General features: G+C 40.4%; 2 protein-coding genes across 10 annotated transcripts in view; both read left to right on the top strand.

Annotated features, from left to right (window-relative positions):
- heatr5a (HEAT repeat containing 5a) overlaps positions 1-4,947 on the top strand; it is a 114,798-nt gene extending 109,851 nt beyond the window's left edge. For 7 of the 9 annotated variants that reach the window (XM_048974905.1, XM_048974907.1, XM_048974910.1 and 4 more), the window contains 6 exons: positions 128-275; positions 810-1,082; positions 1,198-1,422; positions 2,079-2,230; positions 2,937-3,150; positions 3,443-4,947. In XM_048974905.1, the coding sequence (XP_048830862.1) occupies positions 128-275; positions 810-1,082; positions 1,198-1,422; positions 2,079-2,230; positions 2,937-3,150; positions 3,443-3,744 (1,314 nt within the window). In that variant the 3' untranslated portion in view covers positions 3,745-4,947. Of the gene's footprint in view, positions 1-127; positions 276-809; positions 1,083-1,197; positions 1,423-2,078; positions 2,231-2,620; positions 2,705-2,936; positions 3,151-3,442 lie in introns of those variants that run through there. The other 2 variants (XR_007382313.1, XM_048974908.1) reach the window with 2 other exon arrangements.
- A 2,603-nt stretch (positions 4,948-7,550) lies between these two features.
- Positions 7,551-26,721, top strand: part of hectd1 (HECT domain containing 1) — a 57,814-nt gene continuing 38,643 nt past the window's right edge. Inside the window, 2 exon segments of the mRNA XM_048974904.1 lie at positions 7,551-7,767; positions 18,005-18,252. Coding sequence (XP_048830861.1) covers positions 18,113-18,252 — 140 coding nt within the window. The 5' untranslated portion in view covers positions 7,551-7,767; positions 18,005-18,112.

Raw genomic sequence — 26,721 nt, forward strand, 5'->3', positions numbered from 1 at the left:
AACAAATATGTAGTAAACGTTGTACTGTTCTTGGTAGAATGATGTGTGAATCAGCATTACTGTTGCTCATTTCTGCTTGATTTCGCATTTCTTTCGGGTGAATAGCATTTCCTGTATGTCCTGGCAGACTCTGAGTGTGGAGCTCCTGAGCGTCCTCCACAGACTGATCGTGACACGTGAGTCACCTGGAGTGCAGTTGGCAGTGCTGGAGCTGGTGAGACAGGTGGTGTGTGCAGCGCAGGAGAGAGTCAGGGAGAAGCGCCATAGTGCTGAGGGTCAGTATGGGAGCGCAAAGGTCATCCTATCAGCTTGGCACTGAGGTCTTCTAGGGAGATATGGCTTGGTGTCTAGCTCAGTTGGTTAGGAAAGTTGTAGGCTCAAAGTCCTTGGTCTGCAAAGTGATCATATCACTATTAGGCCCTGGATGCTCGCTGACTGTCCTGTGGAACGCATGTAGTGCAGTAGGATATGGATCTGCAACCAGAAGGCTGTGGGTTTGAATCTTGTGGCCAGCAGAGTAATATAAATAAATACTGCTATATGTATATATGTAATGAAAATGTGGTGTTAGTGTATTCAGTGTTTAAAGGGAAATATGAAGAGTCTAGGGCAGTGTTTCCCAACTTGGTCCTCGGGGACCCCCCAATTATCAATGTTCTTGCTCTCTCCCAGCTCCCGACCTGTCTCTGGGTCCCCAAGGACTGGACTGAGAAATATTGGTCTAGCAGAGTCCTTGCTCTCACAGTTGATTCAAATTTATATGGAGCCTGTCACTGTGCTGATCGCTCACTCTGTGTGTTCACATTCAGTGGACGACGGAGCGGCAGAGAAGGAGACTCTGCCGGAGTTTGGCGAGGGCCACGATACTGGCGGCCTGGTGCCAGGCAAGTCGGTGGTGTTTGGAGCACTGCAGCTGTGCTTGTGTGTCCTGGTGCGCAAGCTGCCCCGGTTGAGCCCCAAGTTGACTGGTAGCAACCCTGTGTCAAGCAGACCTCCCCTGGCCCTGGGGCATGGTGATTACCAGTTGGTCTCTGCAGCGCTGACCATCCTTTCAGAGCTTCCATCTATATGCTCTCCTGAGGGTAAGATGAAGAACCTCTCATTCTTAATATACACTATGTCTTATTCCTTTATTCTCCCAGTGGTTGTCTGCTGTTCTCCGTTTACCTCTATTTGCCTGACCCATACGTCTCACAGGCAGCGTGTCCATCCTGCCCAGCATACTGTACCTGCTAATGGGAGTCCACCGTGAGCTGCTGCTACAGCCTCCGGGGCCAGCACTGGGCCTGGCTGTCTCTGTGACACTGCAGGCCCTGCGGGTGGTGCTGTTGTCCCCCATGGCCCGTGCAGAGAAATGCCAGGGGGCCTGGGCCCACCTGTTCCGCTGTGCTCTTAACACGCTGATGGACTTCTGGGATTCAGGTACCCAGAACGTTCTTAAAGAAATATTCATCTCAGAGTGCCACAGTCAGTGTAATTAGTGCACCTTATGCCACTCAGAGTTGCGCTGATTTTAATTCCAGTTACGATTTTGATTTCCGATGATTATTAAAACAAAAAACAAAGTAATCAAGAAAAAACAATGTGCTGCATTTTGCGATGATGCTTCTGCTTTTCTGGTGTAAAAAATCCAGTGCACCCCTTTCCAGCCCCTGTTTGTTTGTTTCATAGTTGAATTTTATTTAGAATTCATAGAAATCTGCTGCTTAAAAAGACACTTTTTTTTTAGAAGTTCAATAAATGTGTGATATTTCCAAACTAAATGAGTAATCATGTTAAATAATTGTGATCTCAACCAAAATAATCGTGATTATGATTTTTTTTACATAATCGAGCAGCCCAAGGCATGAGCAAACTAACTGGCTGCTTAGAACCTGTAGGCCATCAGGAGGGCCCTCATCTGATCAGCTTGTCATGATGGGAAGGAAGATGACAAATGGCAATTAGATTAATCAAATCTTATAGTGGGTCCTGAAAAACTGCAACCTTTTTTGGATTGTGGTTCTCCAGAACCACAACTGAGGAACCCTGCCTTAAAGCATTCTACCTTTTGCTTTTCTTTTGTTTTCTATTTAAAGAAGAGGTTTTTCATGGTGTGAATGAGATCAGTCGTCTCACTATCCTCACCATCTTCCTCCGGTTGGCCGGCCCAGAGGTCACTACTGTGCAGCCTCTGTTGGCACGCTCCATCTCTAAGTTCCAGGGCTGTCTGGAGTGCAAGGATCCAGTGGTAAACCACCTGCATGTCATGCTACCCATTCAGTAACTTCCACCTCACATGCACTCTTTGGCAAGTTAAGTAAGTAGACTTGCTTGCTAATGCAAACAGCCAATCATGTCACAGGAAATGAATACCTATAGCATAAACAGTGCCAAGAGGCTCACTTTCAGTTTGGCTAAGCATTAGAATAGACAAGACACCTGATCTAAGCAGTTTCGTATGTGGTGTGTTAGTTGGTGTCATACGTGACCTGTAGCAGACATTTTTCCGGTATCTTCATGCACTTCAAATATGAAGAGTTTAGAAAAAATGTGATGAACAAACCGATAGTATAAATATGGCTAAAACACCTTGAGCTATTGGAAAGCTCAAGCCCCTCTAAGACATATCTCTTTTCAGATTTAGGGTGAACTGCTCCTTTAAAACACAGCTCACACACTCCATCCTCACAGCATTTCTAGAGGCATAAGTGAGTCCTGCCAGGTACTAGCTTTATCTAATAAAGAGCTATTAAGCATATGACAATGGAAGTTGTTCATCCTTTAAATTATTTTCTTTGACAGTATACCTTGTTAAAACTGTTCAGTGGGTCTCGCTGCACACTTTGGGTCTGTATATTTAAAAGCACCAGTCCTTAATCGTTACGCTATCAACTTGCATCCATGCTGTTAGAATGAGGAGCTTGAGCTTCAGTGTTCCCTCTCTTCCTGCCCAGGTCCTGAGTCAGACCTACAAGCTGCTGCTGTCGGTCTTCCAGAGTCCAGCTGCAGCTGTGGCTGTATCTTTCATCCAAGTGCTGGGAGGAGCTTTAGTGGGACATTTGCAGGCAATTGAGAAAAGGAGGCCCCAGAACACGGAGGAAATGCAGGCTGTGCTGGCTGGGGTGCGGGCCCTGGAGACCCTAGTGTCCACTGCCGAGGAGGAGCACCGTGAGTATGAAGCAGTGCTTCCCAGTATGGCTGTACAGTTAATACTTGATAGCCAGTCAGTGGTTATCAGTAAAGCTATACAATAAATATTATACTAGGGATATGTTCACCAGCACAGTAACATTTTGAAGCTGCACAGACATAGCATGAAGTACCTGTGAAAAAGATTCAACATATTTATATTAGCAGGGTTGTGCATCATATTGGTTTTCCAGTGAAAAAGATGCATTGCTGTGCTGCTTGGCAGCTATGTTGTGCTCTGTTATGTACATGTGGGCTCCTGTCTTCGTAGGTTCCCAGCTGGTGCCGATCCTGCTGCACATCCTCATCTCCTTCCTGCTGGATGAGAACGCCCTGTCCTCTGCCTCTACAGCCGCCCGCAGTCTGCATGAATCTGCCTTGCAGGACCTAATGCGAATCGGCCCCCAGCACTCTGCACTGTTCAAGGCCCTCATGCTCTCTTTCCCATCCATGAAGGCGCGACTGAGGGCGGCCATCATGGGCAACCAGGAGAACATGAAGGCCAAAGCAGCTGTATGTCCTGTCCTCTCCAAAAAGTCTCCCACCATCCAGCTAAAAACCAACTTTCTGTGATTAGGAGATTAGAACTTAGGCCTTATAGAAGTTTGAGTGGAGAGCTCTCACTGGAACTGTATAAAGCTTTTTTAATGTGATGCGAGATGCGGCTGGTAGATAAATCTTAGGGGAAGCTGAACCAGTAGTGACCACAGAGCGATGCTATTCCTTGCAATATTAGCAGCACAGCATTTTCAGCATTATTGAACTGTAGCTCAAATAATGTTGTTTAGTGGGAATAAAGTTATAAACCATATGTATGAGCAAAGAAACATCTTCAGGCATACTTCTCTGGCAGTATCAGGGGCAAAGCACAAATTAATGTGCTCTATAAAAAGAAGGAGCCAAGATGGAGAGCTAGCTATAAAGCTAGGTTTTTATTCTGCATGTGCTCTCAGATTGGTGTTACCAGTAACTGTGTCACTGTTTTCTGTTCAGCTTAGCCATTAGGCATCATGCCATTTCTGAGATCCTGCTAATGATCTTTTTAATTTCCAAACTGTACTCAACAAACATCAGCAAGCAGCCATCATACCGTAAATAGTAGGCCGAAATGGTGAATTTATGATGCTGGAAATATGAAGGAATACTGTACGATAACAAATGGCTTGTACTCATTATGATTATAATATAAATTACTTAGTATTGTGGGTTGACATTACAATTAAATTAAGTTAAATCTTACTCACTTTCACTCCAGGGTAATGTCCAACTGAAGGTTTGTTCTATAGTTAAGGTTAAGTTTAAGGTTACATATAAGTTTGACTCATTCTGTAATATTATTTTTCCATCAGTCAAGATTTAGTACTTATATTTTATATAATTTTATGAATTACTTAATTAAAATAATTTTTTAAACAAACTGTTATCAAATCTTGCCATTGTTTTCAGTGAGTAATAATGCTAGGAATGTTATTCATGTGGTAACAGTAGATTTCTGTTTGATCAGTGAGCATAGGTTTTTCTCCAAAGTACTGCTGAAATAATATGATGGCAAAAAGGTGTTCTCCTATCAGCAGCCTTTGTTTGAGATTTAAAGGCTATACCCCGTTTTAATCACTTATGAAGATTGTTTTGGTGCTTTGATTGCTGTGAGAAATACATTAAATGTTGAAGTATTTTGTACAGAACACTGTATATTGTACATATTAACATCCATAGCAAAATTTTAATGATTTTTAAAAGTATGCTTGTTAAAATAAAGCCTAATTTTATCCATTTTGTGCTTTGTGTTTAATCACAGTGAACAATAATAAATTATATGCCTTTCATTTAGTTCTCAAAATTTAAAGTCTGTATGCCACAGCTGTAGATTTGCTGTCATTCATTGACCTTCCAACTGCTTAGCACAGCAAGATGAGGCATTACAGGGAAAAAGGCTGAGGAACAGGCTGCAGGGGATGCCAGTCTATTGTATTAAACATATACACGTTTGTCTAGATAATCCTGTTAAAACAGCCCGCATATGTTCATACTGTCACGATCTCGCTGGACGTGGGTAATCGCACAGGTTGGCGAGCGAGCAGAAAGCAGGCAAACAGGCAGGATTCAGGGTATACGGGGATTTAATGGGGAGACTCAGGACTGAAACCATCTGATCCCGACTAACATCAATGACAGACAAGGGAAACAGGCAAGACCAGGACTTAAAATAGGACAGGACTAATCAAAGTAATCGGACACAGCAGGAGACGATCAGGGAATCACACGTGGGTAATCAGGGGGCGTGGCACACACGAGGAGCGGACGAGCCAGGCATGACGCATACAACTGCACCTGAAATTTTGTCTGTGAATATAGGTAATTTAAATATACCAGTTACCCTAACTGCATGTCTTTGGCCTGCAGAAGGAAACCTATGTGATATAGGGGGAAGATGCAAATGACACACAGAGCAGAGGTGGAATTCAAACCCTCACTTGGAGGTGAGAGGAAACTGCTGCTCACTGAGCCAACATTCCGTCTCATATTTGTCTTCAGTATAGAGTATTTTGCTGTTTCTAAATGATTATATATGAGTAATTCACAAACCAATACATACATGAAATAAAAATGTTGAATTTCACATGTTGATACATTTCATGTAATCAAAATTATGCTATCACATTAAGAAGTAGCTTTCCATACAGCTCCTGTTCAGAAATAAAACATAACACTGCAGACATGTTTTTTAATCAACATGATGTTTCCGTAATGAGTATGCTGATGAGTACAAAACATCACAAGTAGTTAAAGCGTTTTAAAAATGTATTACTAGTTTTATGGTTTCAGGCCCACTCGTGACCCTGATTAGAATGAACAGTTAAAAGACTGAAGATGGACAAAGCTAAAGACCTCAGTGAAACTAAAAGAATTCCATTTCATTTTGTTACCATATACAATGTTCAGAAACAGCAGGCATTTTGTAACTGAAGTAATTGTCTTTTTAGTTTTACAAAATAAAGGTACACTCAGTTGTAATCCATCCATCCATTTTCCAAACCGCTTATCCTACTGGGTCGCGGGGGCTCCGGAGCCTATCCCGGAATCAATGGGCACGAGGCAGGGAACAACCCAGGATGGGGGGCCAGCCCATCGCAGGGCACACTCACACACCATTCATTCACGCACTCCTACGGGCAATTTTAGCAACTCCAATTAGCCTCAGCATGTTTTTGGACTGTGGGGGGAAACCGGAGTACCTGGAGGAAACCCCACGACGACATGGGGAGAACATGCAAACTCCGCACACATGTGACCCAAGCGGAGACTCGAACCCGGGTCCCAGTGGTGTGAGGCAACAGTGCTAACCACTGCACCACCATGCCGCCCCCTCAGTTGTAATAACATCTGATTTTGTGATTTATGCAAATCTGTATAATCTGAGATTTTTGTAGGCATAATACTTAAGTTATTCCTTGTAAAAACAAAAAATTTTACAGTATACATTATATCAAATTTTGAACCACGTTTTGATAGTATTTTAATTTTTGTTTACAGCATTCTTATTTCTGGGTTTTGCATATGAAAATAGTTAAATCATTTACTGCAATATATACAAACATAATTGTGTAATGCACTTTTTAACAGAGCAAAAAAAAAAGAGATAGATTGGTAATAATGCAGCAGACTTACAAATACTAATCAAATACCCTGACCATAAGAGCCTTTTCTAGAGACCAGTTTTTTTCAAAGAAAATAATACCAAAATACATCCATTTTTTTTAACCAATTACCCATGCAGTGTCACAGGAAGTCCAAGGTGGGGGAATAACCCAGGACAGGGTGCCAATCCATCACAAGGCACACCCAGGGGCAATTTGGGGGAAACCAAAGTACCCAGAGGAAACCTCACAACGACACAGGGAGAACATGTAAACTCCACACACCTGGAACCCTGGCAGACCCAATTCTCAGAGGTGTAAGGCAAGAGTACTAACCACTGCACTAGCATGCCGCCCCTAATGCAAAATTCTGGTTTTACTATTCATAGAGATAGGTGTCTTTTTGTGAAACACTTGTAAGTAAATTTTATGCTGGTAAAAATAAATCTCAAGTACACCTGGCCAGTTCTGAGTACATATTAAGACGCAGGGTTTGTGTGTCTGTTAATCATGCCTCAGATTAGACGAGGTTATTTCATAGGTCTTCTTTAGTGAGCAGTGTTTTCCAAAGAGAAAAATACCAAAATCTTCTTCTATTATTCAGAAAAATTATTATTCTTTTTGGAGGAAAGTTTGTCGTGAGGCAGCTCAAGACGCACGGCAGCAACTACAGAAGTGCTCTGTAGCGCCCCCCGTGTAAGCGCAGTGCAGTCGGTCGGCCGGCGGCTCCATAGAGCGCTGCGCGAGCCCCAACCTCGTGATGCTTACGACGGGAAAGCGCGGATCAGTTCCCATCGACAGCTGTCCGTTTCGCCTGGAACCATTCGCTCACCATGACCTTTACATCTCACTGAAGGACAATGAAGTAGTATTTATTTTCGCTTAGCTTATTGTTCTGTTCGCGCTTTCTCCCTGTATATATATTTTTGCCCCTTTTTTCTCGATCTTCCAGCAGACGGTGAGTGTTTTTTTTTGCCGTGTTTGGGGCGGGGGAGGGAGGGGGATACGGGCTCTCTGCGCAGGTTTCCTGCGTCGCTCTGCTGCTGGAAGTGCTTCGGCCCTCGGCTGCTCTCTAACTTTACCCTGTCGGCTGAGAAAAAATATCAGGCCGTATTCGCAGAAACACCGTAACTACATCACTTTTCACCCACATACATCATTAATCAGGCCCACTACATGTTATTTTTTGGTATTGTTGTTCTATGAAGATAGTAAGAGCGGAAGTAATAACATTTATTAATGTATAAACAGTGGTGTTCGCTAATAAGCTAGCTGTCTTATATCAGCTATTCTATATAGCTAGGTGGTCATCGCTGACGTTGTTAAGTAGAATATGATGGAAGTGTCAAGTAACTCGTTAGGTTACTAACTAAATCTAACGAACATGAGTTTGGTTTGAATCTTAAAGTGAAGCGGCATGATGAACCAGACCATGGCTGCCAAGTGTGCCGAGCCAGCTAGCCACCTCTAGCTAAAGTAAACTCATTTATTCAACTTTTCTTCGTTTGTCTTACTTCAAAATAATAACAGCTAACTCGCAAGCAGTGAAGCCGTATTGTGTTTTTGATCTACTGGTAGGCCAACACTTTAGTTGTCTGACGAGCTAGTTGGCAAGCGTAGTTTGAGTACAATACATTAGATCTGTTTTGCGTAATTCCACATTTGAAATGCATAGAAGCGGTCCAGATAACGAGATGCGGATTTGTTCGAATTTCTACCGAAATTGTTTTTATTTTTTACATTTTATACGTTTTTTGTTGTCGTAAAGATGAGACGAGGTAGCTAATGATGATACTCAGGTAGTGACTTCTAGTATGGCCAGCTAAACCTGAGCCTTTTATGACGGCGGCCTAAGCTGCCCAAAAAGTTGTTTGTTTAGTAATGTGTTGCCGTGTGTAAGACTTCGTTTTTTCTGCTTTATCAGTTTTAGTACAAGTAGCGTAGTTTATTATCTAGCTTATTATTGTTATGAAGGTATAAATTGTATATTTGCCTTTATCTGGAAAGCAATATTTGTCAGTGAAGCCTAATTGAAAACTAGAAGCATACGAACAAATTAGATTTGTCGATAAAGTTATGGTTATTTTAAAATTGGCATGTAAAATGGGAACGTTAACTTTTGTCTCTTGATATCAAAATCAAACCTTTAAATTATTGAGACGATAGTTATCAGTCTTGCATGCAGTTTTTTGCTTTTCTGATTTCTTTTGTTAAATGGAAAAATATGCAGTGCTAAACTTTGAAACAGTCCTGTGTAAATTTTGTTTTCGTAAAAGTATATTTCATGTACATATGGTGGCCAGTGGTGAATACATATTAAGATGCAGGGTTTGCATTATGTCTTTGCATTATGTGTGTTAATTATGTCTCAAATTAGAACAGTTAATTTCAGGATATTTTGAGGGTTTTGGCAGATAATGTATCTGTACTCCTACATTACTCTCTAGTGAAAGAGTCCTGTGAAAAGTTTGTGTGCTTGAAATAACTAATATTGTAATTGGATTTGATTTGGACAGGGAAATTATGTACCATTACTCTATTTTTCAGTCGCTTGATGATAACTGGATGTATTTTATGTAATTCTTATTTATGAAGAATATTTTCAGTGTTTGATGTCATGGGTTTTATGGTGTTGATTTAAATGTTGATTTTTAGAATGTATATGATTAGGTCAAATCATCCCAATGTATGTGTGATTTCCTTTAATCACTATTAAAAGGACCTTAAGTTCATTATCACTTGGTCATATACCTACTAAATACAATACATTAGATCTGCCTTGCGTAATTCCACATTTCAAATGCATAGAAGAGGTCCGGATAACGAGTTGCGGATTTGTTCGAATTTCTAGTTCAAGTTTGTTCAAGTTTCTAGTTCTACTTGTTTCAAATTTTCAAGTTCATTATCACTTTGTCATATACCTACTAAATACACACACACACACACACACTCACGTGTATGTGTGTGTGTGTGTGTATGTGTGTAATAATATAAAATTAAGGGGGCAGATCCAGAACAGTCAGCACTAAATCATGGCAGTAATTGAAGTGTTTACACACAGTTATTTCCTGGCTCAGAACTGTGTCTTTGTTCGGGATTCCTCCTCCACCCAATTTCTTTTGGCTATAGGAAAGATGCTTTTGTATTGTAATTCAAGACTTAAACATAGAGAACATGTTTGAATCATGAGATTTTTTTTGGGAGTGTGATTGACAGCTTCCTACTACAGCTGTGCAAAATAAGAATATGGTTATATTATGCTATGTAACTTCAGGTTCATACTTACTGTGGAAGCGGCCACACCATGGCTCCCAAGCAGTAGTGTTGGACTGTATGTGATCCTAGATTTTCATACCTCTTGTGCCAAAGTGCCAGGCCATCATGTACTACCCCCGTCAGGCCAGGGACAGCACTGCAGAGCAAATCACTTGCGTGAAGTTGGCCTCCCCTTTGCATCTGATTCCTTCCATCTGTGACATATTGCTCATATGTTAGGCTGCAATCATGATGATGCAGTTTCAAGTTATCCCTTAAGTTATCCTTTACCACTTCATTAAGTGTTCCCATTATTAAAATATGTTTACAAATGTTTTTCTTAAAGAAGATTACGAAAGTTTGCATTTAGCTTGGCAGTACATGTGATGTTTGACATGATATTTGACATGATAGCTGTCCATTTGCATTTGATTTAGACCAAACTGGTCTCAATAGTTTGTCATTTAAAAATGTCTGTGTTGTTATTTTTGAGTATGGTTTATTGTATTACATGATCGCAGTATAGTGCTCATGATCGCAATTAAAAGGTTGAATATTTATTTAAAATTTGACATACCTTTCATTTGGTATTATTTTACTAAAAAGATGGTGGTTTTAATTAATGGCAATCACAGCCAACACTTGCACCTGCACTACGTGAAAGTGTTTCATAGCTAAACTTACATTGGTTGCCACCTTTATGAAACTCAGTTGTGATTGGGTAAATGTTAATCTCTCCCTCCACTCAACCCAAACTAAAATTTTTCATTATTGGACATTTTTATATAACCACTGTGCAACAAGTAAGAGGGAAAGTAAAGACATCACAACAAATATGCAGTGCAGGCAGAATGAGTTTTTTTATAATTGTTGTACAGTATTAAGCACTAACTGGTTGCATTTGGTGCTGAGGGGCGTTCACTGCCTTGTAGCAAAACACTGTGTATGTCTGCCATAATAAAAAATTTGTGATGCGCCATACTACTATAAATAGCACACTGTCACTTTGCCCCCTTCACCTCAAAACCCACTTTCCATACATTCGTTTTGTTGCTCCCACAACTCAAGGAATGTATTTACTACGCTGTGATCAGTTGGCAGAACAGATGAAAACATGGTTCAAGCCTGCACGTAAACAGCACGTAGTATGTGGTGTTACTTTCTTGCTCATTTATGTAAATGTTCTGCATGATATTGAAATGCTGTATCTGGCTCAGGACTGACTGAGTATAGCTTTGTTATGAAGGCATCAAACATTCCACCTTTTGTTTACATGAGAAATGCGAGCATGAGCACTATCCTGCGATCATGTAATACAATAAACCAAGACGTATATCTCAGAAATAACAAGTACAGACATTTTGAAATGGCACAAATAATTGATAGGTTTGGTCGAAATAAGATGTGGCGGGGAGGGGGGGGAGAACTAAACACTGGTGTCGTGACCATGTAAACAAAGCTTTATATCTAAAGCAGCGCAAATGAACATTTTAATGACACAAACCAGCACAAACTCAGCACATGATTGCGATCTGTGTGAAATCAGATGCAAATGGGAGGCCAACTTCATGTTGGTGATGTCACCATATAAACAAATATTTATATCTCAAACTAAAACGGCAAAAATGAACATTTTATTGCCACAAACGATTAAGAATAGTTTAAAATCTAAGGTTAATCTGAAATGTATAGAGGGCCAGCCTCACGCAGGTGAGCAAATCTGCTCTTAAGTCACATTTATAGAGTGTGGTTTGGCTATTATATTAAAAATAAGAATTTTTAAACTATCGGCACTTACAATACATAAGACAGCATTATTATTGTTAAGAAAATCATTTCTGTAAACCAAAATAAGATACGAAAATAAAATAAAAAACTACTAATTGAAAAATAGAAATATTGCTTCTGAAACTAACAAGTTTTTTTCCTTACTATTATTAAATACTATTTCACTAAACTAATGATTTATCTTTGGGCTTCTTTTGTGCAATGCACTTGAACCATAGGAAAAATGAACAGGGTTACATAGTCTTACAACTTTCTGCATCCCTAGAATTAAAATTACTGAAATTTAAGGTGAAGGTGAAATATATAAAAAAAAATAAATAGTGCTGGGTGGTTTAATTTTTTTTTTTCATATACCGTCATACTATATCATAACTGAAACAACAGCTGTAATGCTTCAATAGGCAGAAAATTAAACAATATTGTTTGCTACTAGAAATGCTATGGATCGATGTGCAGAGGGGTATTGATAGGGAACCCCTGTTAACTGTGTACCTTTTCTAAGTTATAACTTTTTATGGTGTTTAACTATTGCTTCAGTCTGCCTGAAAATTTGGATTGCATATACATATATAATTAATATAATATAATTAGGTCTCCCATTTAAATGAATATTTGAAAAGTAAAATCCCTACTATTATTGATTTTATCATGCTAATAATTATTAAAATCATGCCGGTTATACAAACAGGTTGTTACCAAGCTCAATTTGGTTATAATCAATAAAACATATTGTTATCATGCTGAATATACATTAATAATCTAATACCACATGTTGGTTATACCGTCAAGATAATGTAAATGATTTTATAATTAATATAAACAAACCTTTTTAAAAACATATTTTATTGATGTGTACTAGGGCTTGGATGATTATTTGATGTAATCGAAAATGTCGATTATAAAAATGCGTCCGTGGAATTTTAGTGTTGACGCATTGTGTAACACTACGTAAATGTTTTGTAACTGCAGTGCACTAAGTGATAAGCTAAACGTATTGTAAGGGAAAGTACTTTATCCCCTCGGGAGCACGTTAACGCTGTCCTTTTAAGAATTGCGCAATAAAATAGTCTGTTAATAAATGAACTTTACTGTCCACCTTATGATCTCTCTGCCACTCGAGAACTACAATATTTAATTTATTGGACCTGCAGCATGGTTTTCATTTACAATACAAAGTTATTCTGCTAATAAGCTGGCTAGTTGTTTCACTGCTGGCACCATTAAAACTATATCAGTTAATGACTGAATTTTGATATAGTTTTGTCTAATATCGCCGGTGCGAGCAGTGTAGCACTATTTTGTAAGGCATGCATTGACCAATCATGTTGCACAACTCTCATAAATCTTAGAGAGACATCTTCTACCACCCTGCAAAAAGGAAATTTGCTGAATGGAAATTCATCATCAGATTGATTGAAAAATTAGTTGTTAGATTAGTTGAATAATCGGAAAAATAATCGCTAGATTCATTGTTTAGAGAATAATCGTTTGGGACAGCACTAATGCAAACCATGATATACCGTGAAGTGGCCAGAATCTTAAAAAAAAAAAAAAAAAATGATACAAATTTGTAGTCATATTGCACAGCACTAATACAAACTAAATAGTTGTGTAATTAAACTAAAACCATACCATAATCTGATTAAAACTGGATTTCAAATTGATTAATTTTTTTAAGCTTTATTTGATTTAGTTTGCGTTCATTTTTTTTTCTTTTACCTAGCTTAGGAATTGTTGTCCTCTCTAATCATGAGGTTCGAGGAAGTGTTTTGTTTGTAGTTCGAACACTAAGCCTACTGGAAAAGGTGATTGCATTATTATGTACATGCATGAACACTTAATGGCAAAAATGCAATGAACAGCAAAGACAATTTTTGGACATAACCGTGGAGAGGATGAAAAGAGGTTGCAGAGGTGGACTTACGTTAGGGAAGGAACAAGACATGATGACAGTCTAGAGGTGAGCAAGACAAAGACAATGAGAAGATACAAGCTGTATCTCTCTTCTGTTGTCATGGGCACTGTGAGATTGCTGGATAACAAGATGGTCAAGCTTGGGACACTGGTGAGAAATAGGGAGTTTGGTGAGTGTGGTGTAATGTGCTTTACAGAGACGTGGCTGCACAAGCTTGTTCTCAACTGATGTGGATATGTGGCTTTCACTATGTTTGGTTGGACTGAAATTGCTCATGGAAGTGGCAAGAGGAGAGGCAGGCAGCTTGCTGTTTTGTTAGCAACCTATTGTGTCACCCTGGCCACATTGTAATTGAGAAAAGTTTCTTGACCCTGGATAATGAGCTGATAATGATGTCTCCATCCATATTATTTACCCAGAGAGCTTTCATGCACCATTGTTGTTATTTCTTATATTCCTCTCTCTGCAGAAGTGGCGATGGTGTGTGATGTTATTCATGCGACCATCACAAAACTCCAGACGAGGCATCCTGATGCCTTCATTTTGATATCAGGGGACTTTAAACCACATGACCCTGCACAGCACACTTCCAGCCTTCATCCAGTATGTGAACTGTCAGACCAGAGAGAAGTAGTTGCTTGACCTGATGTACACCAGTATCAAAGAGACCTATAGTTCCACTGCCATTCCACCCCTCAGAAGATCAGATTACACCTCAGATTGCACCTCTACCCACAATAAATGCCTGTGGTGTGAAGGGAACCAATCACAATAAAGAGTGTAAGGAGATGGTCAGAGGAGAGTAGTGCAATTCCTGAAGACTGCTTAGAAACAACTGACTGCAAAGCTTTCTTTGAGCTGCATGGGCATTCATGGGCTCATGGACAGTGTGACACTATATCAAGTTCTGTGTTGACAACATCTGTACACTACTTCCCTAATAATAAGCCCTCGATCACCAAGGGCATCAAAGCCCTCCTGAATGAGATGAAAGTATTCCGTTTGTGTGACAAGGAAGGGGTAAATGGGGTACAGAGAGAGCTGTCAGTCAAGATGAGTGAGGGGAAGGATGCCTACAGGAGAATGGAGGAAAAGGAGCCTCAGCAGAACAACACCAGTGAGGTGTAGAGGGGTCTGAAGACCATCACGGTCCACTAGTCCAACAGGCAGGTGACTGGGCAATGTTGATAGAGCCAGCAAGTTTAACTCTCTGGGGTCTAGGGGTAGGGAACACACTTACACTGACTGGGACATTTCTTTAAATATCAAACTTAATTCATGGCAAATTATTTCTTGTATATTTCTTTTGGCATTATACTCATCTTAATTTTAATGTATATTGTAAATGTGTCAGATTTATATGAAGTTAATTTGTCATCAATGTATAGACATTGCCAAATGCAGTTTGGAACACTTGCAGAAACGTTATAAAAGTACATAGTAAGCAATGTTAAAAGTTTGTTTTGACCCCAGATATCTGATCACCAAAGTCTTGGCTACATGAAGATGACTAAATTGTGTAGTTGCAAAATTCAGTTAAATAAATAAGAAAAAGCTAACTCGTGTCACTATAATATGTAGGAGCTTTCATGTGTATGCATGAGCCATTCACACTTGGCCACGCCCCCCCCCCCCTTTTATGGTGTTGATAGGGATGTATCTGGATCGCATTTCACCGTTGCGTTATTCATCTAATTGCCATGCGATTTGATCTTCAGGTGAGAGCGGCACTACGTGCCCCCGATGCAGGTAAAACAAAGTAAGGTGACGTGGTTTACTTTTTTGCCGATTTAACCTAATTTTAAAAACGTTAATACTTCTGATAAATAATGGATGTTTTGTAAAGAAGACAGATTACAGATTTAGTCAGCATTTTTTTTTTCATGATTTTAGATATCTGGGATCAAAACAAACTTCCACCATTGCTTACTATGTACTTTTATAATTTTCTGCAAGTGTTCCAAACTGCATTTTGCAATGTCTATACTTTGATGTCAAATTACAAACTTCACATAAATATTACATATTTACAAAGTACACTAAGATTAAGATGAGTGTAATGCCAAAACAAATGTGTAAGAAATAATTTTGCCATGAATTAAGTTTGATATTGAATGAAATGTGTGACCATGCCCCAGTCAGTGAAAGTGTGTTCCCTGCCCCAGAGGGTTAAGAAGGCACATCCTAGTTCAACATTTGATTACAGACCAGTGGCACTGACCTGACACAGCATGAAGACTTTCCAGATAAAGGTCCAGGAGATACTCTGGTCCTTGGTCATGTTGTCTGCCAGGTCCAGATGCAATTATGATGCTATTATCTTCCTTTTGCACTGTCCCTACTCCCACCTGGACAAACCAGGAGATACTGTGTGAATCATGTTTGATTTCTCCCACACCTTCAATAGCATCCAGCTAGTCCTGCTTAGGAGTAAGTTGTTGGCCTTGAAAGTGTAAGCTCCCTTGGTGAAATGGATCATGGACTATCTGACTGAACAGCCACAGTATGTTTGTCTTCAGTATCGTGTCTGAGAAGTTGCTATGCAGCACAGAATCTCCACAGGGGATAGTCCTTTCTCCAGTACTCTATATCACAGACTCCAAGTAAAACACAAAGTCCTGCCTTCTGCAGCAATTCTTAAATGTCTCTGCAGTAGCTAGTTGTATCAGGGATGGAGACATGATGGAGTACAGGAGGGTGGTGGACAACTTTGTTGACTGGTGTGACAGGAACGTCGTACAACTGAACATTGGTATGACGAAAGAGCTTGTAGTGGACAGGAGATCAGTCTCTGATTACTCCCCTGTCCATTCGGGGCAATGTGGTGAAGATTGTACAGGACCACAAATACCTGGGTGTCTACTTTAACAGCAAACTAAGATCTGCAGTGCCCTTTACAAGAAGGGTCAGAGCAGTTGTTTTATGGAAGCTCAGGTCCTTCAAATTCTGAAACAATGCTGTGGGTTTTCTACAAGTATGTGGTAGCCAGTGCTGCCTCCTCTAATAATGTGTGCTGGGGCAGCAGTGTGAAGTGGGCAGATGCCAACAGATCAGTAAGCCTGGATCAGTGCTAGGGGGAGAAGCTGGGTACTAATGACACTGGCAGAGAGGAGGATACGGTCCAGACTTCAGTAGATCAAGGACAGTTCCGTTCACCAACTTCAGAGTGTCAGGGTTGGATAGAAGAGCACTTTCAGTATTTACCATACTTATCACCATAATTGACCACCTAGGATTATTATCTCTAGATGTCTTATTTATTCTTATGTGCCGATTGTTCTACCTGGTTCTGTCTGTACTGATTGCTTTTGTCTTGTGCAGTTGTGCAATGGGCACTCTCCAATCCTTAAGGAAATTGCTTGTTAAAGATGTGATTCTGAAATAATACAAAAAACTAATTAAAAATCAAAACTAACACTGATGTAAGGACATAGACAAATATATGATGATGCAGTTACAAATGTTTTATTTCAGTTTGCAGCCGTTTTTAATCATACAGCAAGGGAATCAAATAAATGCCAGTATTACCCATAAATTGTTAGTTTGACAGCATTTACTAAATTCCTTCATTTTAAGCATTGCAGTTCAATTTTACTGTGCTATGTGTGTCACAGGCTGTTCAAGAAAACCTGGCTTAGTTTACAGTGGTCACTGAATTCTCATACTTCCTGGTATGGTGTTGCTGAAAGCCTCACATTATGTCTTAAGATTGTAATAGAATAACTACCTTTCATGATGTTTGGTACAGCTTGGCAATAGAAAACAAAGCTAATGCAGTTTTATGTGCCTTAAACAACAGTATACTCTTATCAGAGTACACCAAATGTCTGTGTTTAGAACTATATGGAAAACTTCTATTTCTTTTGAGTTGTCTTGTTTTCCAGAATATCGTAAAAACCTCTTTACTGGTTTAAAACAAAGCGTACTGTTCGTCATTTTTCAAAGACAAAGGATGAAGACTGCATACCAGTCTTTTCAAATTAATACGACTAATCAAGTTACACGGGAGTGTGCCATGTTAGTACTTTGATTTTAAGGTGTAGTTATTTTTGGATGGGAAATGTGGCATTGTCATAGTAAGCAAAATGGTTCCAAGACAATTATCTTAATTATGTATATTCTTGAATTTAAATTTTATTTTCTTAGAATTGAGTGTTGAATCATGGTTAGTCATACAGGTCTGTGTATGTTTTCTTTTTTTTCTTCGAGTTTGACCTTTTCATTTTCTTGTTCCTAGGTATTGTCTACATGACACTGCAAGAGAACCAGTGAATGTCTAGATTTTTTTGTCCCCAGCTTGAGCTGTGATTAGACTTTGGCCAGATTTGGAGTACAGCCAGTCAGCATGGCAGACGTGGACCCGGACACCTTGCTGGAGTGGCTCCAGATGGGCCAGGGTGATGAGAGGGACATGCAGCTGATTGCTCTGGAACAGCTCTGCATGCTGCTACTTATGTCTGATAATGTGGACAGGTGCTTTGAAACGTGAGTTAATTTTTCTTATTTTTAATGACTACACTTTACTGATTACGCTCACTTAATCCTGCACCTTACATAAAATTTTTTCTTAAATGAGGGAAATTGACTTGCTTACCATTTTATCCATCAATATTGGAAGAAAAGAATTCCGAATATTGCAGATCAGATAAACAAATGTTTAACTAGTAAATATAAATAAAATGTATATAAATAAAAATTTTGTGTTGTGTGTGTGTGTATATAACAGTATTATGTAAGATGTGCATAAGCAATGCATCTATACGTTTTAGCAGTGATTTTTTTGTAGCAGTTTTATATATCTCTAAATTAATTTTAAACAAATTAAACTTAGTTTATACACACACATAGCCACAGGTGTATAAAATCAAGCACCTAGGCATGCGGAATGCTTCTACAAACATTTACTAAAGAATGTGTCGCTCTCAGGAGCTCAGTGAATTTAAGCATGGTATGCCATCTGTGCAATAAGTCTATTCCTGAAATTTCCTTGCCTCTAAATATTCCACGGTCAACTGTTAATGGTATTATAACAAAGTGGAAGCAATTGGGAACAACAGCAACTCAGCCATGAAGTGGTAGGCCACGTAAAATCACAGACTGAAGACAACAAATGCTTAGGCGCACCATGTGCAGAAGTCATCAACTGTTTGCAGAGTCAATAGCTACAGACCTCCAAATTTTGTGTGGCCTTCAAATTAGCTCAAGAACGGTGTGTGGAGAACTTCATGGAATGGGTTTCCATGACCGAGCAGCTGCATTCATGCCTTATATCGCCAAGTGCAATGCAAAGCGTTGCAGTAGTGTAAAGCAAGCCACCACTGGACACTAGAGCAGTGGAGATGTGTTCTCTGGAGTGATGAACTATGCTTCTCTGCCTGGCAATCCGATGGGCGAGTCTGGTTTGCCGATTGCCATGAGAACGGTACTTGCCTGACTTCTTTGTGCCAAGTGTAAAGTTTGGTGGAAGGCAGATTATGGTGTGGGGTTGTTTTTTAGTGGTTGGATTTGACCCCTTAGTTACAGTGAAAGGAACTCTTAATGCTGCAGCATTCTAAGCCATTTTGGACAATTTTGTGGGAACAGTCGGAGGATGGCCCCTTCCTGTTCTAACATGACTGGGATTTTATGAACTGGAGCAGCTTGGATCGAAAACTGGTTAACAGACAGGAAGCAGCAGGTAGTTGTTAGAGGCACAATGTCGCAGTGGGTCCTACAGGTGGCGAGCCCATTGGAAGGGGGACCCACGTGCCTTCTTCGGGCTGTGCCCGACCAGGCCCCATGGGTGTGGACCTGGCCACCAGGCGCTCGCCATCGAGCCCCACCCCTAGGCCTGGCTCCTGGAGGGGGCCCCGGTGACCCACGTCTGGGCGAGGGAAAACGTGCGTCCATGTTTTCTTCATCATGACTGGTCTTTTGAGCTGCTTTTTGTCTGGTTCCTCACCCAGGACCTGTTTGCCTTGGGTGACCCTACCAGGGGCATAAAGCCCCAGGCAACTTAGCTCCTGGGATCATTGGAACACGCAAACCCCTCCACCATGATAAGAACATAAGAACTATACAAACGAGAGGAGGCCATTCGGCCCATCAAGCTCGCTTGGGGAGAACTAAACTAATAGCTCAGAGTCGTTAAAATCTTATCTAGCTCTGATTTAAAGGAACCCAAGGATTCAGCTTGCACTACATTATCAGGAAGGCTATTCCATACTCTGACTACACGCTGCGTAAAGAAGTGCTTCCTTAAATCCAGCTTTAAATGTTCTCCCGCTAATTTCCACCTATGGCCACGAGTTCGTGTATTTAAACTAATGCTGAAGTAACTATTTGGTTGAACAGCATCCAAACCTGTTAGAATCTTATATACCTGGATCATGTCCCCCCTCAATCTCCTTTGCTTGAGACTGAACAGATTTAGCTCAAGTAACCGTTCCTCGTATGACATTCCTCTAAGACCAGGAATCATTTTTGTGGCCCTACGCTGCACCTTTTCTAAGGCCACAATGTCCTTTTTAAGATATGGTGACCAAACCTGCACACAATATTCTAGGTGAGGTCTCACCAAGGAATTGTATAATCTTAGCATTACCTCCCTTGACTTAAACTCCACACACCTGGAGATATACCCCAACATCCTATTGGCCTTTTTTATTGCTTCCCCACACTGGCGAGAATGGGACATGGAAGCATCAACATACACACCAAGGTCTTTCTCATGATCAGCTACCTTTATCTCAGTGACACCCATGAAATACCTGTACTTTATATTTCTGCTCCCTAGATGGAGTACCTTACATTTATCGACGTTAAATTTCATCTGCCAGGTATCGGCCCAGTCACTAATTAAATCAAGATCCCGCTGTAGCTGCTGAGCCACTAATTCAGTATCTGCTACACCACCCACCTTGGTGTCATCTGCAAATTTCACCAGTTTACTGTATATATTGGTATCCATATCATTTATGTAAATTAGGAACAATAGTGGTCCTAAAATCGAACCCTGCGGTACCCCACTATGAACGCAAGCCCACTGTGACATTGTGCCTCTTATAACTACTCGCTGTTTCCTATCTGTTAACCAGTTATCAATCCAGGTCGCTACGGTACCTAAAATACCAGTCGCTTTGAGTTTAAGTAGGAGCCTCTTGTGGGGGACAACATCAAAAGCCTTTTGGAAATCTAAGTAGATGACATCATAGGCCTTCTTATCATCAACTTCCTGAGTAGCTTCCTCAAAAAACTCCACAGATTTGTTAAACAGGATCTACCTCTCCTAAATCCATGCTGGCTATCCCGCAAAATGTTATTGGAGTCCAGGTAATCTATCATTTTCTCTTTGATTATAGCCTCCATAACTTTACCAGTTATACAAGTTAGACTGATTGGCCTATAGTTAGACAAATTACTTCTATCCCCTTTTTTGAAAATAGGCGTTATGAAGGCGTGCTTCCAATCAGAAGGTACCACACCTTCAGATAAGGATTTTTGAAACAGTAAAGTTAAGGGTCGGCAAATAATATCCCTCATCTCTTTTAACACTATAGGTAAGATGCCATCAGGGCCCTGTGATTTATTTATTTTGAGCTTAGCTAGGCTTTGCAAAACATCTGCTTCAGTTATATTAGCTATAGACAATGCTGGATAGGTAATAACTGGTAAATTACTAAGGTCCTCAACAGTGAATACCCGTGCAAAACTATCATTGAACTCATTTGCTATATCAATGTCGTTTACTATTATAAGACCCTTACTATCCTGCAGATTAGTAATTTCAGGTTTTAGAGCTCTTTTAGAGTTAAAATACTGGAAGAAACTTTTAACGTCATCCTTAGCTTCCAATGCAACCATCCTTTCGACATTTCTTTTAGCTCGTCTAATATCATTTTTTAACTCAGCCTGTAGACTTAGATATTCCTGCTTAATTCTGTCATCATCAGTTAATTTCCATTGCTGGAACAAAGCCCTTTTCCTCCTTACTTTATGCTTTATATCCCTAGTAAACCACCTAGGTTGCAATTTCCTAGATTTATTCTTGCTGGAAACAGGTATGAAGTCCTCTTGCACTTGCAATAATGTGCTTTTAAAAAATTCCCAGGCCTCTTCAACAGTTTTGTTATTTAACTGCATCCAGTTCACAGTTTCTAGTTTTAGTCTCATACACTTAAAGTCAGCCTTCCTAACATTATATATTTTTGATTTGGACTTAGCTCTTCGAACACTAAACTTAACCTCAAATTTGACCATGTTATGATCGCTACTGTCAAGTGGTTCTAAAACGTCTAATTTACCAATCCTGTCCTGGTTATTAGAGAGAACAAGATCAAGAATGGCATCTCCCCTGGTAGGGGTGTTAACAAACTGAGTAAAAAAACAATCCTGTACTAATTCCACCATCTCCAGTTCATTTTCTGAAGAGCCAGTGACAATGTCCCACTGCATTCCTGGTAGATTAAAATCACCCATAACTACCACATCATTTTTATTGCTCATAGTCCTAATCTCACTGTATAACAATCTGCTTTCCTCAGCAGCTATATTAGGTGTTCTGTAACAAACACCGACAATTAGGCTATTTGAGTTTTTAGCATCTAATTTTACCCATATTGCTTCCGTAGTTTTATTTATATCAGTAAGTTCCCTTGCCTGCAAGTTTTCCTTTACATATACTGCAACACCACCTCCCTTTTTCCCTATACGATCCTTACGGAACAACGTGTAACCATCCATATTATATTCTTGTCCATCCTTTTCACTCAACCACGTTTCAGTTATTCCTATAATATCATAAGAGTCCGATGAGATAAAAGCCTCTAAATCATGAATTTTATTCCTAATACTTCTGGCGTTTAAATACAGACAACAAAGGGTAGGCCTATTACGGTGCCCACTTACAATATGATTATTTGGGGCTTTCCGTTTCCCCTCACTGACATAGTTAACTAACCTCCCTGCCCCCCCAGTCCCTAGTTTAAACATTCCTCAACGACTCTACACATACGCCTCCCCAATACACTGGTTCCCCTCTGGTTCAGGTGCATCCCATCCGGCTTGAACAGGTCCCACCTGTTCCAGAAGGTCCTCCAATGCCCCATAAACCTAAACCCCTCTTTCCTACACCATCCTTTTAGCCACGCATTTAATTTCCTTATCTCAGCTAACTTAGCCTGACTTGCACGTGGCACGGGGAGTATTTCAGAGAATACCACCGTGGACGTTCTGCTTCTAAGCTTATTGGCGACTTCTATAAATTTATCCTGCAGAACAGCCCTTCTACCCTTGCCTATGTCGTTGGTGCCAACATGCACCACGACAACTGGATCCACCCCAGCTGGGGCCAAAAGCTTATCCACACGATCTGGAAGGTCTCCTACCTGGGCACCAGGCAGGCAAGACACCGTACGGGACCCTCTATCACGCGTGCACACATAACTGTCTACTCCCCTAATAATGGAATCCCCCACTACCACAACCTCCCTCTTCCTGGGGGGAGGGGGCTCCTCAGTGCCCAAGGGCCCACCTGCCTCCCCAGTCCGTTCCGGCTCTAAAGCTGGAAGAACCTGAAACCTGTTCGACACAGTCACCTCAGGTGATGCCGCCTCTGCAACGTGTGTACGCCCTTTCCTGCGTCTACGACCTACGGTCACCCAGCTCTCTCGACCTCTCTGCTCTTCATTCTCCCCCCTCCCGGCTAGTGGCGTACACACCTTCTCCCTAAAAGGCGTATTAACTTGCTCCTCTAACTCACTGTTACATTGGATGAGAGCCAGTTGCTCCTCAAGGTCGCGAACCTTGACCATGAGCGAGTCCACTAGCTTACATCGCTCGCAGATGAAGTCCGACTGGACACTAACGTCCAGAAGGGCAAACATGTTGCAAACGCCACACTGAGCCGGCCCCATAATTAACTAACTCACTATGACCCCGTACTCCCAGCCCAGTAAATTTATATAGCGTATTTAACTTTAAAGATTAATTAGCGTACCGTTAAATGCAATAAAGTGCCGAGTACACTAAAATAAGTTACTTGGGTTGAAACGGAACTTAAATTTTAAATAAAAATAATAATTTAAATCCGATAAATTTACTACTACTTACCAAAAGAACTTCTGCTTGAACCAAGTATGAACTAAAAACAAAACGAAATCGAAATTGCTCTTGGGAGGTCGAAAAACCACAAAAACCCCCTCACAGCAGGCTACTGCCGGAGCGGGGAAAAAAGTGGAAAATGTCCTCCCGGCCCCGACTGGCGACCGAGCAAAGCTCAGGAGCAACTGTCCTTTTCTGGCGCTGAGTAACGTTACCGACGTTAGATATTATTAGCTATTTCGCCCCGCCGGTGTTTTTTACGGAGTTAAACGCGAACAGAAAACGCAGCTCACTGCCCGTAACAATCGCGCTGTTAATAAACAGACAGGACAGACAAGCACTCACGCCGACCAAAATAAGAACAATAAATAGAAATAACACAGCCACCCACTAAACAATTAAAGCACACAAACACTCGGAAAATACGTTCCAAACACCCCAAAAACAATCACAAACAATCCCAAAACAATCGCCGCAGCTCAACACCACTCTCTCGCAGTATCCCAGCAATCAGGTCTCGGCTCCAGGAGGGGATATATATATATATATATATATATATATATATATATATATATATATAAATATAAATATATATATATATATTTCCAAAAAGTGTACAATATTACTCACATTCATTACTTTTTGACAATTATTTGTAAATGAGAATATTTGTGTTTCATCATCAAAGTAACATTTTTTTTTGTGTAAATGAACATGTCACAATTTCATTCAACAAAAAACAGAGGTCAACTGTGTTTTCCCCCAATACATCAGATTGTGTCTAACTCCAACTTTGAATCTGACTTAATCAATGAATAATGATCAATTGACTAGGTAACATGGTGTTTTACTAAAACACTGTTAAGTCTTATCTGCCAGTTAGTGAGAAACCTGGCATTCCATGTTGTCCACTAGTTTGCTGTATTCTGATTATAGTTTGACATTGCTACTCTCAGTGACTCCTGCAGATGTGAAACAGTTAGGCGTGTTCTGTGTTATTTTTTTTCATATTCAAAAAGGCTGATTCACAGAGATAGGTGGATCCAAAAAGACAAGCAACCTTCATGGCTGCTTTGCAGATAGCTTTGTACTTTTCTGTGTCCACTAGGTTCCAAAAGTTTGGGCTTCTCAGGTGTGCTTTGAGGTGCAGGTCATTTTAAAGTTATTATTTCCATTTCTACCTGCCGTGCATCCAAGGTGAAAGTTGTACTTAGGTTCTTAGCTGTGCCTGTAATGTCCACTGACATAATACGATTTGAAATGAATGACACACGGCGCAATTTGATCAAAATCACAAAATCTATTCTCAAACTCTTACATCAGTCTGTTAATCACTTGGCGGTATTTTTCTACAGCTTCATCAAAAGCCACAGATGCAGAAGCATTGTCACTTAGAACTTTTTGCATAGAGGAAAAGTGCATAACACTTTTTGTTTGTAAATGCGCAGAGAAAATGTTCATTTTAGCTTTAAAAGATTTTACAGCACTTATCATGTTTATGACAGTCTTACCTGTGCCTTGCAGCTCACAGTTCAAATTCTTTAGTTTTTCTGTGACGTCTGTTAAAAATGCAAAATCAAGCAACCACTCAATGTCATCCAATAGGGAGGTGTCCTCTTCTCTGCTCTGCATGAACTCCTTTATTTCACCCAAAAGTGCCAAGAAATGTTTCAAAATCCGCCCTCTGCTGAGCTATCGGATCTCTGTATGTACCAACAGGTCTCCATATTCCGCGGACAGCTCCTCCTAAAGCACCTTGAATGCTTGGTTGCTTGGCTTTGGCGCGAATGCTGTTGCTGATTTTTACAATGAGCGTCATTACATGGTCAAACCCGGTCACTTTCGCGCATATCGCCTGCTGGTGAATGAAACAGTGGTCGTGTAAGAAAGGTGGGAAGTCTGGGTCATTCTTGCAATGCGCAATGAAGCCCGCACGGCATCTCACCATTGCCGGTGGCCCATCGGTAGTTACCGACACAAACTTCTCCGGCGGCACTTTTTTCTCCACAAAGAAAGTTTTTACCGCATTGTAGATGTTCACTCCTCGTGTAGATGTCCTCAGTGGTATCAGCGTGAGGAACTCTTCTTTAGTAGAGAAATCTTCAAATACCATCCGAATGAACGCCTTTAGTTGAGTAGTACTGCTGCTGTCCTCAGACTCATCACACGGGATGCTGAACCACTGGCATGTACTTAAGTCATTGTCTAGCTGCTCATTCAAGTTTTCAGATATAGCTGACATTCTTCTGGTCATTGTACTAGCCCCAAGTTGTACTTGAGATGACATTTGACTGATATTTCTCGTCTTTAAAAACAGTCAGACATCAAAGCCCCTTTAACAATCTCTCCATCAGAAAACGTCTTATTGTTTTTAATCAGATAATGTGTAGCTCTGAATGAAGCTTTGGTTGCCTTTTTTGACTCTTTCAGTGGTCTTGTGAAAAAAGACTGCTATTTGATCAAAGCGGCCTTTAACTCACGCACTATCTCCGCTCAAAGCGCACTCTTGGGGGGGAAGTTTGTGTGGAAGCTGCCATGAGTGGTTTGATAGTGTCTTTCCACATTGTGCCGCTTTGAAATCGCCACCATAGCTCCACAAATGAGACGCACACACTTATCTTGTATTGATGTAAAAAATAACTCTTCTTCCCAGTCTTTGTTAAAAATATGTGTTTTCTTTCTCTTCTCAGCCATGCTTTTTAGCGCGGTGTAATCATGTAATTTTGTATTAGCAAAAGCAGGGTTAATTGTCATGCACAGGTGACAGGTAAACTATGACCTTGAAACATACAAATGCATTGTTTTTATATGTATATATTTTTTTATTTTGATTATGACCATAACATTTGCATGTGTGAAACTTTCGCTAGAATT

Source organism: Brienomyrus brachyistius, chromosome 14 (genome assembly GCF_023856365.1).
Source record: "Brienomyrus brachyistius isolate T26 chromosome 14, BBRACH_0.4, whole genome shotgun sequence".
Taxonomy (NCBI): Eukaryota; Metazoa; Chordata; class Actinopteri; order Osteoglossiformes; family Mormyridae; genus Brienomyrus; species Brienomyrus brachyistius.